This window comes from Anguilla anguilla, chromosome 12, assembly GCF_013347855.1.
Source record: "Anguilla anguilla isolate fAngAng1 chromosome 12, fAngAng1.pri, whole genome shotgun sequence".
Taxonomy (NCBI): domain Eukaryota; kingdom Metazoa; phylum Chordata; class Actinopteri; order Anguilliformes; family Anguillidae; genus Anguilla; species Anguilla anguilla.
Window position 1 is genome coordinate 17,941,676 of NC_049212.1, and position 19,912 is coordinate 17,961,587.

General features: G+C 46.4%; 2 protein-coding genes and 1 long non-coding RNA gene across 19 annotated transcripts in view; all 3 read right to left on the minus strand.

Annotated features, from left to right (window-relative positions):
• Positions 1-41: 41 nt before the first annotated feature.
• Positions 42-6,594, minus strand: alp3 (alkaline phosphatase 3). Its single transcript, XM_035385750.1, has 9 exons — positions 6,507-6,594; positions 5,507-5,681; positions 4,527-4,699; positions 3,918-4,058; positions 3,769-3,838; positions 3,321-3,455; positions 2,466-2,657; positions 1,348-1,464; positions 42-546 (listed from the first exon to the last, which is right to left on the minus strand). Exons 1-9 carry the CDS (start codon positions 6,543-6,545, stop codon positions 239-241), a joined length of 1,350 nt encoding a protein of 449 aa, XP_035241641.1. The 5' UTR covers positions 6,546-6,594; the 3' UTR covers positions 42-238.
• A 1,678-nt stretch (positions 6,595-8,272) lies between these two features.
• LOC118208871 lies at positions 8,273-11,659 on the minus strand. Its single transcript, XR_004761645.1, has 3 exons — positions 11,500-11,659; positions 10,514-10,597; positions 8,273-8,540 (listed from the first exon to the last, which is right to left on the minus strand). It is a non-coding gene; the product is annotated as an uncharacterized LOC118208871 (long non-coding RNA).
• A 5,560-nt stretch (positions 11,660-17,219) lies between these two features.
• Positions 17,220-19,912, minus strand: part of LOC118209397 (eukaryotic translation initiation factor 4 gamma 1-like) — a 43,495-nt gene continuing 40,802 nt past the window's right edge. For all 17 annotated transcript variants that reach the window (XM_035384651.1, XM_035384650.1, XM_035384664.1 and 14 more), the window contains 2 exons: positions 19,695-19,835; positions 17,220-19,569 (listed from right to left, as the gene is read on the minus strand). In XM_035384651.1, coding sequence (XP_035240542.1) covers positions 19,388-19,569; positions 19,695-19,835 — 323 coding nt within the window. In that variant the 3' untranslated portion in view covers positions 17,220-19,387. The remainder of the gene's footprint in view (positions 19,570-19,694; positions 19,836-19,912) is intronic.

Genomic DNA, 19,912 nt, shown 5'->3' on the forward strand with positions numbered 1-19,912 from the left:
CAGAAAAGGTGCAAGGAAATTCACTTAGTCCAGTCAACAGAGAGATCTCCTGGGTTTATTAAAAAAACATGTTTCAACAAAATGATTTATAAAACTTATTATAATGTTTATTACTAAATTTCCTATTTAACAGCTTTTAATCTGAAATTTTTAAAACAGAAGTGTTCAGAGTTCAGTGCCTTGCGAGATCCACGGGTGCCAGTGGAAGAACGTGTCCCACTCCGTGCTCCGCTGTGTCTCAGTGCAGCGAGGCAGCCAGCAGGGCACTCAGGAGAACAGCAGCCAGGTGAGCGGAGGGCGTGGCGGGGGCGGAGCTCTTTGGGGTGGTCGCGGTGGGCGTGGGCTGGGAGGGCTGCTGGAACAGGCAGTGGCTCTGGTCCTGCCCGATGCAGGCCGCGTAGGCCAGCGCGTAGGGGATGTAGCTCTGCTCCTGAATCCCGTGGAACAGGTGAGACATGGGGCCTCGCGCCATGACGGCCACGTCCTCCCCTCCGTGCGTCTCCTTCGCCAGCGGGGTGGCCGCCTGCTGCACGTAGTCCTTAGAGCCTGAGAGAGAGAGGCGGGGGGGGGGGGGAGAGGGAGAGTGAGAGAGAGAGAGAGAGAGAGAGAGAGAGGGGGGGAGAGAGAGAGAGGGGGGGAGAGCAGAGGGAGGGAGAGAGAGGGGGGGAGAGCAGAGGGAGAGAGAGAGGGGGGAGAGAAAGAGGGAGAGAGAGAGGGGGGGGAGAGGGAGAGTGAGAGAGAGAGAGAGAGAGAGAGAGAGGGGGGGAGACAGAGAGAGAGGGGGGAGAGAAAGAGGGAGAGAGATGGGAGAGTAGAGGGAGAGAGAGAGAGGGGGGGAGAGCAGAGGGAGAGAGAGAGGGGGGAGAGAAAGAGGGAGAGAGAGAGGGGGGAGAGAGAGCGAGAGGGGAGAGTAGAGGGAGAGAGAGAGGGGGAGAGCAGAGGGAGGAGGCAAGAAGGAGAGGAAGAGGGGAAGGGGGTGGGTACAGGAAGAGACAGCAGAGGGAAGGAGATGAACAGGAGAATAATAGAGAAGAGAGAGATCAACAGAAGTGAAAGAGGAAAAGAAGGAGAGATGAGGCAGGGGTCACAGATGGGAGTTATACAATTCATGCCTGTTTCCTATTCATTTAATTGAAAGAAGAGAAATAGATTTGGAGGGTGAGGCCTGTGTGGTTCAACAGCCGGGAATTATGGGTATGTGTGACCCATGAAAGAGGGTCAGTATTTATGTTAAACATGGGTGTGGTCCACGTGCACATGCAGTATATTCCAATTGGGAGGAGTCCCAGGGTCATATGGGGTGGGGAGGGTGGGGTTATCAATACAGAAGAGGCCTTTCAGTTTCACCTGTGTTAACCTTGCTGATGTTGGGTCGCGTGTTGTTGACAATTTTGTGTCCTGGTCCATTTCCATACATCAGTGTTGTGTAGGGCATGTTGTCGGTCCCAAACAGCGGAGATTTTCCTGTGGAAGAAAAAGACAGTTTCTCAGGAAAGGCAGCGCTCACCATTTTTTAAAATCAGACTTTTGTCCTTGCATAAACACTAACACAGGCACATGCACATGCGCATCATGGTCTGCATTTAATTTTATTTGTAAAATTTTATTTCTGTATTTCTGTATTTTTGTCTTTTCAATTCTTTGTAATTGCTTTGATGCTGAATGTAAAGCACTTTGAACTACATTTTATGTATGAAAGGTGCTATATAAATAAAGCTTATTATTATTATTATTATTATCATATCAACAAAATGATGTTCATGTGCAAACACGCGCACACACACACACACACACACACATGTGCACACGCACTCACACACACTATCCGGTATCCTCAGGCACAGATTTAGACACACATTGGTGAATAAACTCCCAGGCATGCCTTCATCATGTGTAAGGCCACCGCACAAGTGAGCAGAACAGCCGAGCAGCGACAGTGCATCAGTGCAGCGCGTGAGCGTGAGGTGAGTGTTTGTGCCCCCCTGAGGAGGGCAGTGCTCCCCGTAAGGGGACTGAATAAATCCTGGCACTCGTGCCCAGCGAGGAGCCAGCGGGGGGCGCCGGAGAAGAGCCCTCTGAGCTGTTTGTTTTTAAAACGACGGCGGGGGCAGCGGAAATGTCAAGCTGCTGTTGACATATCACAAACAGAGCTCCAGGACCCAGGCGAGCACTCACGCCCTGATTAGGTCTCAGCTGTCACAGAGCGGAGTGCGGCCGTGGGAGGGATGGGGGGGGGGTGGATGGGGGGGGGGGGGGGGGGGGGGGGGGGGGGGTCGGGAGAGGGGGGTGGGAGGCACATGCAGGAGAACCAGGACATGTGCCAGGAGCTCTGAGAGTGTGCAGGTGGACAGGGTTCGGTGTTCTTATTGCGGATGTGAATGGGGGCCGTGATAGAGAATGATGATGATGATGATTACGGAGAGAGAAATCAGTTTTCCCACGCACGGCCGAAGGTCGCTGCCTACCCAGGATGCTGTTCCCTCGGAAGGGGTAGCCGTTGAAGGAGAGGGAGTGGGAGTGGTCGGCGGTGACCAGAGTGAGCGTGTCGTCCTCGCGCGTCAGTTCCAGCGCGCGCGCCACGGCGGTGTCCAGCGCTACCGCCTCCTGCAGCGCCATGGACGCCCGGCTGGCGTGGTGCCCCTGATCGATTCGCCCGCCTGGGCCGCGGCGGGGGGAGAGGAGACACTCGTGTCAGCCGACCGCACAGTTCCTGGCAAGCAACAGTCCCCGGATACACCGTTCCCATGGTGCACAGCCTAGCACAGTCAGTGAGCATGCCGACTGCACAGGCTGCAGCTGATCATGATCTGTGGACATGCTTATCATCATGGTTTGCAGCCAATTACAGTCCATTGAAACTTTGACAGACCATCGTTTCCATCCAAATGCAATCCATCTCTGTTAATTAAAGCGCTGAAACGAGCTTCCTGCTGCACTAAGGACTGCATAAATTAGGCATTAGGTTGAAATTAGATCTGCAGGGATGCTGCACTTCAGGAGCTGGGCATTGTGTCACCATATGTTGTGGGCTATTTAAAGTCTATGTATTTTATTAAGCCATTGTGAAGTTTCAACAGTGAAGCCCCAGTGCACATGTTACAGATTGAGGCCACAGGCCTGACAGTGACGTAGGATCTCCTCATACAACTGACCTGCACCCAGTCGTTTATTATGCCATACAGAAAAAGGAACATTCTGTACTGTTTCTCAATTATTTGTCTGACTGGGGGGGGGGATCTGTGAGCACGGGGTGTGGTTGTGGATTTGACCGATTGGCTGAGTGTTTGATCGACACAGTGGCTGGCTGTGCCCATGGTTACCTTCCACCAGCAGGAAGAATCCCTTGGGGTTTTTCTGCAGAATTTGGATGGCTTTTTCTGTGGTCTCGGTGATGGAGGGGTCCATTGCAGGGTCCCTCTCCACCTCAAAGCGCATGTCGCCAGGTTCGAACAAGGCTGCGTGCACGGGTAGCAACAATCAGGACAACATAAATGCATAAACGTGTGCATGCATGACTGTGTGTGTGCATGTGTGTGTGCATGTGTGTGTGTATGCATATACACATGCATGTATATGTGTGTGCATTTATGTATCTGTGAGATGAGTATTTACGCAACGTCTTTGTAAGGTCAAGAAAGTCACACAGATGGAGGAAAGAAAGTGATTTTATCACTTGGAGGCAGAGGGAATATGAATGGTTGTCATTAGGGAATATGAACGGGCTGAAAACCATTCCGGATTGTATGCGGTGGTGGGAATGCCACTCACCCATGAGGTAATCTGTGGTTGCAGGGTCAACAGCGTCGAAGTCAGTGCGGTTCCAAACGTACCGCGCAACCTGAACAGAAAAGGCCAGGGTGAGCATTCAGACATCAGGCTGGGCTGGCCTGAGAGGGAGCGGGTCCGTCTCTCTTTACCTTCCCCTCTTTCATCTTCAGCCACTCCGAGACCAGGTTCCGCCCGTCGGTCCTTTGGCCCACCGCGGTAAGGTCCTTTGGGTATTCAGGGTCCCTCGTGCCCTTGGGCGTCATGTACTTCCTCCCCCCTCCAATGATCACCTACAGAAACACATGTGGGCACATCAGAGCTTTTCAACAGACCACACTTTCCAGATAATTTACATACGAATACACAAAAACATACATATCGCACAAACGGACACACACACGGGCACAAACAGACTTACTCACAAACACACGCACACACACACACACACACACAGACAGACACACACGCATACAAACACACACACATAACATAATAATATAATATATAAATATAAGTTAAAAACTTAATTGCAGAGAATAACAGGATTAGCATCATTATGACAGAATATTGTGATGGGCTGATGACGGGTTTTACAGGTATATGAGATGGAAGTTTTAAAGGTATCTGGGAGGTTTTAAAGTTATCTAAGAGGGTTTAAAGTTATCGGAGATGGCGGTTTAAAGGTATCTGAGAGGTTTTGAAGGCATCTGAGAGGTTTTGAAGGTATCAGAGGCGATGATTCGAGCGGAGGCGCTCACGTCGATGTCCGTGTTGTTGAGCAGCTGAGAGGCGATGTCGGTGCAGCCCTCCCGCTTGGCGGCCGCGGGCATGTCCGCGTCAGAGTACCACTTCCGGCTGGCGCTGTGGGCGTAGGACGCCGCCGGAGTGGCGTGCTGCACCCGGGTCGTCGTGACGATGCCCACCGACTTCCCTGTTGGACGTGCACACCAGAGGGCAGATTACGAGGCTACAGAAAAGAAATCACAAACCCCATCTTCCTGGCCAGGGCTAATAACGCTCATTTTTACAATTAGCGTATGTAGTGATATTATAGACCGTAGATATGGTGCGAGACCTTTGCAGCCCAGCAGGCTCGGCAGCTCAGAGCCAGCGATGTGAATTAGGCTAAATAAAGACAATGATTATCTGCTCGGAGCGATTTAGAACAGGTGCACAAAGGCACAGCATGTCTCAAGCTGCATGTTCCATTACCCGTCTGCACAGCGAGGCTTGTGAGAACAGAGATGGTGAGGTCTCCCCTCTCCCCACCCCCCCGTCCCCACCCCCCGTTAATGCGCTCTCCCACATCCACGCGTCCCACACTGCTCCCCCCCACCTTTCCCAGAGCCGGCGAGCGCCCCCAGCATGCCCGCTCCTTCGAGCCCCGTCCCCCGGTACGTAAGCGAGTTTGCGTTTCGCAGGACTGTAGTTTCCTCCGGTGGGAACAGCAGCAGGTGAGCGTGGCTGATGTGTAACTCCGCACCATCATGTCCGGGGTGCAAGGCCACAGGAGACGCCTGGTTAGAGCAGCTGATAACATGGGGAGGCGATAGCCTCGAGCTAATGTTTGCCTGATCTCCACGGAATAACAGGATGGCAGGGCGCAGCACCAGCGAGCCAGCTGTGGGTGTGTCAGGCGGCGCCAGTGACTTCCTGTTTGGTTGCTATTTGCATCCAGTAACCGGACGCCCCTTTCCCACGCCCTGCTCTCCAAACTGCACCCTCCTCCTCTTCTCACCTGCATCTTTGGCCCACTTGAGGATGGAGGTGACCTCGTTGCCCTTCTGCGTACGACACACCCCGTTGCGCGCGGCCGCGTTCACCCCAACTGTGTTCAGGTTGGACTTGACGCCACACAGGTACGCTGTGGCTGTGGCTGCGCTGTCTGGAATCTGGAAGTCTACACAGTACACCTGCAGGAGGGAGCATGGCAGATTACAGGGGTCTACAGGAGAAATGCAGCCATAGCCACTAACTATGCCTGTTAGTCCTGAGCTACAGATTAAACAGTGCAGCTACAGCTGGTCTAATGAAAAAGGCTGTTTTGTTTACTGCTGTGGGTAAACAGACACACACACACACACACACACACACACTTATCATCTTCTCTGCCTGAAACTCAGCCCTTTTTAAAGTCTTCAAGCCTGTGACTCACTCGCAAGAACATGGAAAAACAGGGAGAGAGGGAACTAATGGGGGGAACAAAGAAAGATAAAGGGGGACGGGATATAGTTGTTGCTCTTTTCTTCCATCCTCATTCTTTCATCTGTGCTTAGCAGACCCCCCTGGGGGGAGGATAAACACACTTAGAGATACCCCTCTAAAGCAGTAGTGCGTAGCAAGGCTGAAGTACATCTCTGTCTTAGTGTGATGGATACATTACCAGCCATTTCAAGCCATCACAGTTGAGTCTACGCTAAAGCTTGTTTGCATGTATGTGCTCCATTCACAATACCCACATGAGGTCAGTGAAAATGAAGGGTAGGTGTGTGTGGGATTGTCTATGTGCATGTGCATGTATATTTATGTGCATGTGTGTATGCGTGTGCATGTATGTGTGTGCGTGTGTGTGTGCGCTTGCGCCTATGTGTGTGTGTGTGTGCATGTGTGCATGTCTGTGTGTGTGTGTGCATGTGTGCATGTCTGTGTGTGTGTGTGTGCATGTGTGTGTGCGTGTGTGTGTGTGCATGTTTGTGCGTGCGTGTGTGTGTGCGCATGTTCATGTGTGTGTGTGTTACCTTGACCAGGCCCACATGGGGGAATGTATCCATGGTCATGACCGTCTCCTCTCCTGTCCGGTTTTGCAGTTGACCCTTGAGGATGCGGGCTGCATGCTGTTGTGTAACGTGTTTTAAGCCGGTCGCCACGGCAGCCCAGCGTGTTGCTCTGGAGACGCCTCTTTCACGCGGCACCACTCTCTCAGACCAGGCTGAGCTGGGTTGGATCAGGCTGTGTCACAGACCGTTCTCGTGGGGACCGCACGCGCTCACGCTCACTCCACAGGTTCCGCAGTGGCTTTGTGCTCAGAGCACATAAAAGCTCAAGCTGATCAGCAAGCCATTAGGACAGTATCTACAGTAAATGACATTTCCATGTGTCCCACTGTCTCTCACCAACCTTTTCATTTTCATCAAATACACATAAAACACACACACACACACACTCCAAATCAAGGTGAAAAAATATGCATGTGCTGCAAAATGTCTCATTAATAAGTATGTCTTTGAGGCCCCAGAGGTATATCATTGGACATGACGCGTGGTTATAAAACATCATGAAAGAGGCCAAATGTCTCTGGGAAGAGTACTTACTGACAGCCGTGTGAATCCCACAGAAAAACATGAACGCTGAAAAGGCTAACGCAGCAGGATGCAAATGCGCTGTTACATAAACACTGGGGTCGTAACATGTTCTCTATTCACTGAAAGAGAAGGACACATGCACACAGGCACTATGCAGGAGCACACGGTTATCGATGCCTCTCTAAATGATCCATGAGAGTTCATTAGGCAGATATAAGAGACATGTGGAACACCACGTGCCGAGGCTTTCAAAGGTTTCTTGGGTTCCCAGAATCATCTTTTATCAGAACTCAAGTTTCACTTTTCGACGGAACTGTCCTCTAGCTTTTAGTCTGTCAAGTTTGAAAAATGAAAAATGTTCTTGTGCAATTTATTTTAGTCTATAAGACAGTGCTTTAGCTGTAAAGTAATGTCCGCGGTGGGAAAATGCGATGAACCACTCTGGCAGACACTGGAATCCTGCGAAAGACCCCAGAGGGATTCGGTTTGGGCTGGTCGCGATTTCAGGAGCCTCCGTTTAGCAGAAAGGGGATCAGACTGCAGGAAGGTGCAGCTTGTGCATGGGCGGACACGGCTTTGCTTCTTCCAGATATTATGAAATACTGCTGCAAACAATGCGAAACTGTCACTGTTGAGTATTGTTCTAGGCATCATTTTAACTTCTGCAGCAAGGACACGGACTGTCAAAACTGAACTTCAGTTTCAGGGTGCGTGCTGATCTCAAGAGTCAAGTGAGTTTACAGCTTGGGAATAATTCAAGGGAATGGCAGTGACATGCTCAAAGCATGGCTTTTATTATTGTCATTATTATGATGATCCTCTTTGCCCATAAAATGTTCTAAAGCAAAGAAGCCGCCATTTTTACAGTAGTAGCTGGGTTTTTAAAATGGCAAAACCAACCCATTAATGCAGCTGGGGCTAGGTTCCCCAATACGGCTAACACAAACATGAACCAATTCCTGATTTAGCAACAATGTCCTTCATAGAAAAGAGATGATGCTCTGCTTTAGCCCAGCCTTCACTTTACCTTAAAATGGCATGTTCATAGTAAGCAAGTCAAACTTATGCGCTCCCATAACAAACAAAGCAGTAAATGTGCGCTTTTGTTACTGATCCAGTGGCACTGTGTGTGTGCATGTGTGTGCAGAGACATATTTAACAATAAGAGGTGTGAATAATAGAAAAGGTCAGAAAGCAGGTCACAAAGCAGAAAGCTTCAAGTAGTGAAGCGGAAGTAAAAGTTTCCTGCTGTCAGGATAAGTCCAAAGTTGACAGAGCAGAGTGAAGGGTGTCTGTTGGTGAGCCCAGTGACTGCAGACCAGCTCAGGTGTACAGGGCCCCTCAACATCGGAATGGGTTACCATGGTGACTGACGGCTCTCTTACCTGGGGCTGCAGCATGACACACGCCAACCAGCAGGCATAACCACACGGCAGATAGACGCAGAGTGTCCATGGCGATGCTTGAAAGCTGGGATAGGGACAGAGGAATATAACCCTCCAGTCAGGTCACCACACCGCACCACCTGCCAATCAGCTACTTGTGGAGGCATCGTAAAAAGAAACCGATAACGACGTCGGCCATATCTCATCATGTGGGAGACAACTGCTTATGCTATAGACTTCACACACATTATTTATTATGTGCAATCATTATTTACCTGCCCGTTTCCCTTATCCAAGCCAACAAATTATTGATAGCTATGTTTATCATTTCAGGGCCTTGTGAAAGGCCACATTTGCAAACCGCTAAGGAAATGAACTGGCTACCTTCTATTTACAAACCTAGTCCCAGCCAAGCCCTCTCCATCACAATACACATTTAACAACAGGTTACACATAGCAGGCTGCAGATGACCTGTGTGCTGGGGAGCACAGTGTTATGTATGGAGGTGTATGGTGTTGTGAGCAAAGTTGTACAGTTTTGTGTGTGAAGGTGTACAGTATTTTTGTTTATTATAGCAGGGGGTGGGCAGGGTAAAATACAAATTTAAAAAGGGAAGAAATAAGGAATATCCTTTAAAAATGCAGAAATAAAAACACAAGGGAAAACAATTGGCCTCATTCACAAAATATGTGTACGATGACATTTGATCATAAACTGTGTAAGAACGTTTCCAAGAACATTTTGGAATTCATAATCTTTTTCTTATCTGTATTTGTTCATGGCTGTTTCCTTATGCTAATCACATGAACAAATTTTTAAGAACAAAAGTAAGAATAATTTAAGAAAAGTTTTGTGGATGAGGCCCAATAACACCACCATACTTCTCCTGCTCCCACAATCCCACCATCCTAAAACACCCCAAGGGAGCCTGTATTCACCAAGAATACGCCATAACTCAATGGTGACATCTGGACAAAAAACACAAAAGCATGGCTACCAGTAATCTTCACGATACATTTTTTAAGAGGGGTCATATATACCCTACAAACAAAATTCTACTGAATCATCTGGTGGCACTGCTTCCTGGAAGCAAGGATTATATTAGACCAGACAGCGTCAGAATCAACAACAAAGTTTGACCTTGGAATATCCCTTCCGCAGCGTGTGGCCAAGGCCAAATACATCTACGCCTACTGCCTTAAGCAAGTCCTATTTCCTGGTTTGGTTATAATGCTTAACCCTCCTGTTATGTTGCGGGTCAAATTGACCCTTTTTAAAGTTTGAAAATCTAGGAAAAATACTTAAAATTATTTTTTCAGTATGAAACTTCTTCTACTGGCCTTAATTAGTGTAATCAACATTTTAAATGAAAATGGTTCATTTCATGTATTTGCAAACCCCCCCCTGTATGGGGATTGACCCGGGAACATTTTTGCTGTACCTAAAAAATGAACAGAACAGGAGGGTTAAGGCAGTAGACGTGGATTGTTGAGTTGCATTGTGTCACAGGTTTGTGGGTGGTGTGCCTAGTGTGTGCCAAGTTGTGTCGTACTGTATGTTAAAATGCAAACTGTGTTGATTTGTCTTATCTGCTGAAGTCTTTTTCCACTCCAAAGTGTGCCAAGCATTTATAACTCTTGTGAAGAAATGCTACATAGTATGAGAGTCAGGTTTCCTTTTGACTTATGTCCACCTCTCCACAAAAACTTTTTATAACTTGTGTTCACCTTCATAATCCCTTCAGCAAGGTTTAGGCTTCAGACAAATCTACTTTATTCTCATTTCTGAAACTAAAGAGATTAGGAAGTCTTCATATTAGATCAGGAGCTGCTGCCTTTCTCATTTCATGATAAAACCTTTTTTAATATTGTGGTGACCAGACATAACTGGACACAGAATTTCAAATATTCTCTGGCTTTATGTGATTTTTAAAAACCTTCAAAGAAACTAATAGTTTTTTCTTCAATTCCAGCATCCAATTTCTCTCGTTTATGTTATTCCATATGGTAACAAAATCTGATCACACAAAATCATAAGCTCTTGCCTGTTTTACACACCAGAGTGGAACAGATCCAGTACACTGTTCCTTCAGTGGCTTTCACAGGGGGAGTAAAGGTGTCACTAGCCCGCTGGGTCAGAACCTACGGTAAACAAAAAAGGGGGAGGCGGTCCTCTGCGGATAAGTAAACAATTTACCTAGCAAAATTAAGTGGGTGCGAATTAAAAAAAAAAATCAGTACAAGATAAAAAGCTGGAGGCATTCCATGGAAAAAACGCTTCTGGCTTCTTTTAAATTTTCTCTTTGTGCTTTATTCAGTAAAAAAGAGAGCAGTGCAATAGGCTCTAGCCGAAACGCCTGGTGTTTTATTGTACTGCTCGGTTTACGAGGAATAAAGCATAAAGAGAAAATTTAAAAGAAGAGAAAAGTATTTCTTTCCTTGGAGTGCCTCCACCAGAACCTACAGTACCAAAGCCCAGTTCCACAGTGACCTGGCCTGTCCTGAGTAATAAGAACAGCTCTCACTTCTCCTTAGTGCAGCCCGGTTCCCGGGGGGACAGAAGGATATGGTGGGAGAGAGAGCATGAAAGAGAGATGAAGGGAGGAAGAGAAGGCAGTGGTCTTGGAAGGGAAAACACATACACATTGCAGCTATACATAAACAAACCAAAGCACTGTAAACAACAACAAACATTACAATGACATCAGTATAAATATGAAGAAAAAGGCTGGTCTTTAGTGATTTAAGTTGTACACTTAAGCAGAATAGCTTCTCCAATGAGAGTCAGCAGATAGGAAAATTCAGGGATCTAAATCGAACCAATGGATGACTAATAAATTAGTAAAGTAATAAAGTTTAAAGAGCAGCTCAAGGGTGCTGGCTGTGTACAGCGTGTACTCATCACATTGCTATCAACACTGCAAAGGGCTCTAATCTGCTATTGTGTAACACACACTCGCTCCCACCCCCACAGAAGCACATGCATACTCAAACTCCCACACGCTCCCTCACACACACTTAGACACTCATAAGCGTGCACTCACCCTTTCGCACCGGCACACATAAGTAGTAGGCGACAGACGTGTGATATGCCGAAGCACAGGCAGAAAACACGCTCCACGCAAAACACACGCATGCTAATAATTTCACCGCAAATTCTCCCACGTCACTCCTCCACTGGGGTCACTCCACTGGCTACCGGTCACTGCCAGGATCAGGTTCAAAGTCCTGACCCTCGCCTACACTGCAGCCAACAGTATGGCCCCGGTGTACTTACAGGACATGACTCAATTCTACATGCCAGCTCGACCACTATGCTCTGCAGAAGCAGGGCGCCTTGCACCCACTGCCATCCGGGTAAAGGGTTCTCGCTTGTCCCTACTGAAATCCTTTACAATACTGGTACACTGGTACACATTCACCAATGCTTAAACTAATGCACAAATGATGATGAACGAAGACACAGACTAATGCTTAACACATAAAGAACTAATGAAGTGCCTACCTGAGAAACCAACTGAGTCATACATGAACAATTCAAAATGTTTTGACTACCAGCTAACATACGGTGTTAATTACTACTATTAATTAATGATTAAATAATAGCCTCTTGTAGTCCTAATCAAATGAAGTTTGTGGTGTAAACTAAAAAGTTTAAACCAAAATCTTTCTAACTGGTGACAGAGGTAAACATTTGGCATTACCTTATGTTAATTGCATTGTCCCATATCATGAAAAAGTAAGTAGACGTTAATACAGTATTTCCAAATAACAGGATGGCTGAGTTCAGTAATCGTAATGAGGACGCAGAGGGTGAATGGGGATGGACATTTTGGCCTTTATGCACCTTTAATGAGAGGGCTCAACTGTATGGTGTGTTACCCTCTACATGACACTGCAACGTACAGTTGGTAGCTGGGTGAGTGCCCTCCAATATGCTAAATGGGTTTGCTGGGGGCACCTAGCCCCACTCATGCTGTTCATAGGTGCCATCATACTAGGGCTGCACGTAGTAGTGGCAGTACCCATTCTTTACCCTGTTGCAGGGGGGGCCACTATCAACTGAAACCCGTGCCCTTATGCAGAGTTGGGTCATTTAATCAGATGGAGATCAGTCCAGGGTGTCAATTTGGTAGCTTTTGGCAACTGCCATACTTGAGCAAACAGCTCAAAAAAAAAAACGAGCGATCAGCCTTCCACCCCCAGTTTGTGAATACTACGAAACCCCCCTCCCCCCAAGCCTTGATCCATATCCGCAATTTGCCCATTTGATTATGTCTACAGAAGACTGTTAATTAAAGCATTAATTCATAGTTGTAATCAACACCACATGTTAACAGGGAATCAATACGTAACAAACCATTTTAAACATTAGTGTATTTTTTCATTCATCATGATTTATGCATTAATTCATCATGATTTACACATAAATTCAAGTGTTAGTAAATGCTTGTGCTGATTTGTGTCCAGTACTTCCTTACTTCCAGCGTTACTTCGAAAGAGATACGTGAACTGTGCACATTACATCTGAAAAGGAAACCCAGCTGATATTTCAAAATGGCCACCCTGTCAATACATTTTAGAACCACCCCTGCTTCATGCAATCGTGTGTTAGTAAATATGAATCTCATTATGGGAGGATGTGTATATCTGCGTGTAAGGGTCTACATGCACTGTACATGTGTGCACATCCGTGTGTGCATGCATCTGCATGTTTGTGTTTGTATGCGTGTTTGTGCATTTTCATGTGTGTCTGTGCATTTGAGTGTGTGCGCGCATGTGTGTGATGGCTTGTGGTGGTACTGCAGAGGGAGCATTCCCCCTCAGTGAAGTGTAGGGCACACCATCCATATCGCTCAGTGCAGGGTGTAGCCTGGGGGTTTGAGTGGGTGCAGAGAGAGAGGGAGGAATCATTTCAGAGTTTCATTTCAGTAATAGGAAAGATGAGGAAATGAAGAATGAAAATGGGACAGGAATGGGAGTGGAGGAGATGAAGTAAAGAGGAAAAAAAGAGTATGGGGCAAGTGTGCATTGTCTGTGTGTGCATGCTTGTGTGTGTGTGTGTATGTGTGTGTGTGTGGGCACATGCTGGGTATCTACCAATATTGCACAATGAAAATTATTATATGGGAGTCTATGGGGGATTGTTAAATTGCTCGATAGTCATTTGGTGTGTGGTGATCAAGGGCACAATGTAAAACTGTAATCTACTGCTCTTGCAATTACCCATAGCACATTATTGCTACTAATTTGCTGCATTGCTTACTGCACAGTAAACTTTTCACTGGCCATTGGTAGAGAAATGCTTTGCTGTAACACTTGCAGTAATGTTATTTTTGATGAGCATATGGTGCAAGTGCTCCCCCTAGTGGAGAAGAGGAGCAACCATTAAGATTAAAGAGAGAGCGAGAGACAGAGAGCTCTTGAATGGTGAGCGCTCTTCTTGATTTTGGCAGCATCTCGACAGTGTCTTCAACATTTACCTGTAAAGGACGCACAGGCAGTCAGGCCCTCTGGCTAGGCTAAGAACAACGTTAGCATGCCACAGTTACCCTATGGCAGGAAGGATTAGAGAGGAATGCAGGTAGTGTCTAGATAGTTTGAGAGAGAGAGCAGAGGGAGAGAGAGAGAGGAAAGAGAGAGAGGGGAGAGCAGAGGAAAAGGCAAGAAGGAGAGTAAGTGGGGAAGGGGGTGGGTACAAGAAGAGACAGCAGAGAGAACAAAAGAGATGAACAGGAGAATAATAGAGGAAGAGAGAGGATGAGAGCGATCAACAGAAGTGAAAGAGGGAAAGAAGGAGAGAGAGAGGGAGAGAGAGAGAGATTATCAAATTTAAAATTGTGCTTTCATACTGAACCATGATCAAGACCAAAGTGAGATGCATTAAGTGCTGAAATGCATTTGAATCAGCAAGCAACTTCTCAGGCTTCAGTAGAAGACCTGAGATTGTTAACATATTAAATGCTAACAGCATTTTTCCACCAGGGGGCAAAAAGTTCCAGCACTAACCATGTTACCTGCTGAGGGGTACATATTACAAAAAGTTATCCCAAATCCATTTCTATTTATTATTGTTTTCATATTTATTAATTTTTTGTTTTTATTACAATTGTTAGGTTGAGTCCAGAACTAAAATATCGAGTCCAAAACAAAACACACGTCAATTTAATGCTAATGAAAGTGCCAAATATGTCAAGACCAAAATGCAATAACTGGCAATAACTGTAGTCATGGTGAAAGAACAATTCATAATTACTTAGATAATCTGATTTTATATCTGCAATTCTTTAAAGCTTCCAATAAAACAGAAATCACCCACGGGCCAGCTCCCAGAAGACTCCATGATTAGTGGCATTTCATCATATTTAATGCACAGCTGAAAAGGATTTATAGGACTAAGATAAAGTGTAATTATAGCTAGCTGTGATGTGTAATTACATCAGAGATTAACGGGGTATTTTACAGGCTGGATCAGCAGGCCCACAGCCTCCTGTGTTGCGATGAAGCGACAGCGATGTGAGCGATAAGATGAGCTAACGCGTGGAGAGAGAGAGAGTTACGGCGTAAGATGACACTGAAGTTATAAAAACGGGACTTCCAGCAGTATTGTTGTGCCTCGTGTACAGATTTACGATGGCAGGAGTCAGCAGAAGGGATGAAAGCGCGTTCATTTTACTGTGACAGCAGAAAACAGGACCCGCTTTCGTTAGCGTGCTCCGCAGAGGGGTGCGGCAGGGCGGGACGTCTGGCGGGCTGGGGCGCCTCTGTGATGGGGATGCTGTGCACCAGCGGGGGGGTGATGTTCCTGCACCCATGGGCCCTGCCCCTCAGGGCTGACGATGCCGTCCGTGTGCCAGGAACCGTGTGCACTGCGGGCCAAGCCTGCTGCCGCCGTGGCATGCTGGTCCCGAGCGGATGTTACAAAGCCAACAGGCTTCCCTGGAAGGGAGGGCGGGCCGGGAAGAGGGGAGAGAGAAGGCAGCGGATAGCGGATTCACAGATGCCAGATCTTAGGCATGCAAGTATCACTAAATTTTGAGCTGCACAACCCCGTTGCCACACACACAAATACACTCGCAATCCACCCTTTTTGGGAGCGTTGCCATGCTGACCCTCAGGGTAAAGGGGACCGGTATAGGAAATGGATGACCTGTTCGGCACATCAACTACAACATAGCCAATCAAGAGTAAAATGCTGATGTAGGACCGAATGCTCCGATTCAAGGCTCCATTTCAGCACTCCGCAAATGAGGCCAGAATCATGTTTATCCCGCAAATGAAAAGCCCCCGAAACTCAGCTAGCAGGTGGGAGACTTGCATGGCTGCCTTCTCCGCTCTCTCAACCAAACCCCATCGTTTCATGATGAGTCACATGAAAACCTCCCCTTGCCTGTATGACAGGCCATGCCCAGCTGCACAGGGAACCTCAAGCAGGGCGGAATGCCGAAAGCCACACCTGGCCCCACCCCACTCAGGAAGATGGGCGTGTCTGCAGATTTCCATGCCCAACTCAGCTTCACCAGCCTCCAGTTCTTGGGAGAACAGTCTGCCATTACATTTCCTGAGAAATAAGCATGTGACTGAACCAGTGTTACAACTTATATGAATTTCCTTCAGATGGATCTAGTAGTACTGATCTATGTGAACATAAAATCCAGGGTAAGTGCTTGGTTGTATCAACACTCTGACATGTAGCTTGGAAGACCCATTAACCTGGGTGTGTGCCTGGTACATGTGACTAAAGTAAAAAAATTCCCCTGGATTCCATTGCAAAACTGCAGTAAAATAATCATAAAAAAATACTGAAGGAAAATATCTGACCTAAAAAAACTCTTAATCTTATTTTGAGCAAAGTCTGCAGCCTTCATCAGAACTGAGGCATAATCAGGCCACTGAAGTTTATTCAGAAAGCTGCTCTCATCCGTGTCTCAGCGCTAATTAAACTGATTCAGAACTCTGGTGCTTGCGCACCATGCACCGAGTCACCGTTTCCCCACAGCCTGCAGCACACAGCTCCCATCACACCTCTTCTTTTCCTCCCACAGGTCCAGCACTCATCTGAAGCAGTCTCACTGAAGCGCCAGGCACGTCAAAAGTCTGGCAGGATTCTGAAGAGACCTTTTTTGAATGGCTGGAAGATGTCATTTGCAAGGGTATTCTTGTTTTTCAATGACCCGACTCAACTTCAAAGAACTTAAAACGGCCACTGATAATGCATACAACAGGCCATTTTCCCCAGGAAAAAAAAAAATGAAGCAATGCAATAGAGATCATGAGTGACTTTTTAAGCCTGCAAATCTCATTTACAGGCTTAACTTACAGTAATATTGTCAGTGTTCTATTGTATATCCAGAACAAAGGCAATGCTACTGTCCAAAAACCTGTTTCATGTCTGAGGTAACATGTTTCAATACCTCAGACATTCAGGCTAAATTTATTTGTGTGAAGTACACTCTGTGCCATTGTTAATGCCAAGTCATGGTAGTACACCACTAATGCCAAAACAAGTAACATCAGCCACCAGTGTATAAAGCAACCACATTGGCACACTAATAAAATTTGCTGGAACGCAATCAAATGCACTCAGCAGGCCAGCCATTACAAAAAGCTTTAATGCTTGTATTAGTCAATGTTAAGACCAAATTATTTCAGTATTCCGTTTAGAATTCAGGTCAGCTCCAAGGCAGTATCAATTACAGCGTTTTACTGCAGCTACAGAACAGCAACCATCAAGGAAATGCAAACATCATTGAGAAAGGCTAGATCATATTGAGGATGGTTTAATTCCAGTGGAAGTTAAACTTCAAACAAGGAGGTTCCACAAACAAGAGCAACTTTTTGAAAATTACAGGGTCTTCTGGCTTCCTTAGACATAACACAGGACCATAGGGGAAGGGCTTTAAAAACACAGGGGCAGTTGCAACATCCAACTTGAATCATGAATTACATTATGGAGATGCTTGCTTGATTAGGTCAGAATTGCATTTAAGGACATATTTGAGCTTGACACAGTCAGTTAGACATCCCAGCTGCGCACCAATCAGAAGGAATAATTTTTCGCGTGCAAGTAAAGCAGCAGGTGTCATTTAAAAACATTACGGGTGATTATGGGTTCAAGTGCCATAGTCACCGACTAAAAAGCAAACTGACTTTAGGTAATATTCAGCGTAAATGCCCTGTTAATGTTCTTAATATCAACACAGCTTCAGCAGCATCTGGACTATTAACAGCAGCCAGCATAGCCAGCTGTGCACAATTCTTTGAACTCTCATCCCCATCACACATTTTCATTCATCAAATTTTAAAAAGACTGAATGGAAGCTTAAAAAAAAAAAAAAAAATCTGGCTGAGGTTTGTCTATTTATGTATGTTTATCGGAGTGTTACAAGATGGCAGGCCATAAGCAGCGAAACACCAGCGAAAAGGAATCTCCCTCTTCTGGAGGAATTTCTCAGCCCGAGGGGTCAGGACGGTATGAGGAGCAGAGTAAGCCACTGCAGCGTCACGGAGCGCCCGTTCACCTCAGACCACACGGTTACTCACTCACAGGAAGGAGCACCGTCACCCTTCACACCGTCAGTGCTCTGAAACGCCAGCGAGTAACACCCCGAACGCGACAGGGTCGAACCCTCCCTCCCAGAGGAAATGAGGCTCCCCTACAGCACACAGCAAGCAACTTCTCTTTATTTGCAATGTTCTTTATTTTATCTTTTCCAGTTCCGATGTGAAAAGAGGCATTAATTTTTTAATTAAATACTTAATAAAGAAAGCAAAAAAGTATTTACAAATTTCAATTAAATTGTAATCAATGAATTCAGGTGATAATTACAAGCACCTTCTTTCTAGCCAAGGAGGAAAAAAATATAAATACAGGAAAACTCAGCCACTTTTTTGTTGGAAAGAAAAAAAAAAAATTACATGGCATTACATTAGCATTTTTATTTTTGAAAAATAAGAAAAAAAAAAAAAAACCTTAATATATATTTACAGAACTCTCCTGAAATGTTTTTTCTGCTTACGGAAGCAGAAAAGCCTTTAGGATCTGTACTGTTTGTTTTTTTTTTGTTTATTTTTTTTTTTTGCCTTTTTACTTTTAAAGTTGAATTTTCTATATACTTTCAAGTTTTAATAATGATTTTATCTTTTAAAATCCACTACAGGCTTGCCGGAGGGCCTTGCCAGGCCCCCCACAGATTAAGTGTAGGAGAAAAGTCAAACGGACACGCAGGACAGGGGTGGGCGTGGCCTAGAGGGAGCAGCGTGACCCCAGCAGCAAGGTCAATGTCCATTCTGCCCTCGGCCACACCCCCTTGTTCCTGCAGACAACAGGAAGTCCCCCCCTACCCCAAAAAGCTTGTAGTCCATTTGTCTCCGTTCTGAAATGTCCCGAAAAGACAACTCCAGCTTGTCCACTTTGTATTTTTCCTTTATATTAAAAAAACACTCCAATCGTCCTACACCTAAGAAAAAGAAAATACTACCCACCTACGTAAGAGCGGCATGTATATCATACACATATGACACATGATACGCATCATGTTTCATAAACGCAATATGATATATTCAAATATAAGAGCAGCCTTAGTTTATCTGTTCTGGATTTTATTTGACGTCGAATTGTGTAGTGACGCTTTAAAACTAGATAAAACCAAAATGCTGAAGGAACTGCACTCCCACAGTTTATATCTTTATCATTCTTTTTTTTCAATTATTTTAATTTTATTTCATTTTGTTAAAGACATTTGCCAGAAGAAAAAAAATAAAAAATAAAAAAATAAACGATGGCATGTCCGATCTGTAGAATCGCTCCAACCAAGAGATTTGCGGAAGGACTGCGCCAATTCTGACGCACCCCCAGCCTGACAAACAGTCCAACCCTCCTCTCTCCAGGCGCACGCCTGCCCTCCCTTGCTCCAGAGGGCGCTGGCGAGCCTAACTGTTATCGGACTCGTCCTCCGCCTCGCGGAGCCAGGTGAAGAAGGCGGTGACGGACTTGAGGGCCACGCCCTTGCCCTGCTGCTCGGCGGGGTCCTTGCTGGACTCCCACTTGTAGAAGGCCTCCTCCTTGATCACGTCCTCGTCGTAGAGCGTGTCGAAGAACATCCGCAGGAGATCTGTCAGAGAGCACATTAGCCCGTTAGCGCCGCTGCACACGCAACCAAACTGCAGCTGAGAAAGAGCTCGGACCGCCTCCCCCCCCCCCCCCCCCTCCCCAGCGCCCCTGTCCCTCCGCACTTACTGGCCGGCTGCTCCATCTTAACCATGAGGGCCTGGAGGGCGTACAGGGCCTGCAGCTCCTTCTGCTCGTCCGTCAGGTACTTCTGCAGCAGCTTGGCTCTCAGCGTGATCTGCTCTGCATCCACTTTGCATGGGTTCTCATCTGCACGAGGGACAGGAGGATTATACCTTACAGCTACCGCAGACAAAGACATTGCTCATATGCAGGCAAGAACTCAC

Bases quoted from the DNA above. Each gene is read 5' to 3' on its own strand.
- alp3 (XM_035385750.1), bottom strand. From the start codon at position 6,545: ATGACCATGGATACATTCCCCCATGTGGGCCTGGTCAAG. The intron at 2,658-3,320 runs GTAACCATGGGC...GCCGCGGCCCAG, and splicing joins ATTCTTCCTGCTGGTGGAAG to GCGGGCGAATCGATCAGGGG. The intron at 547-1,347 runs GTGAAACTGAAA...TCTCTCTCTCAG, and splicing joins CATCAGCAAGGTTAACACAG to GCTCTAAGGACTACGTGCAG.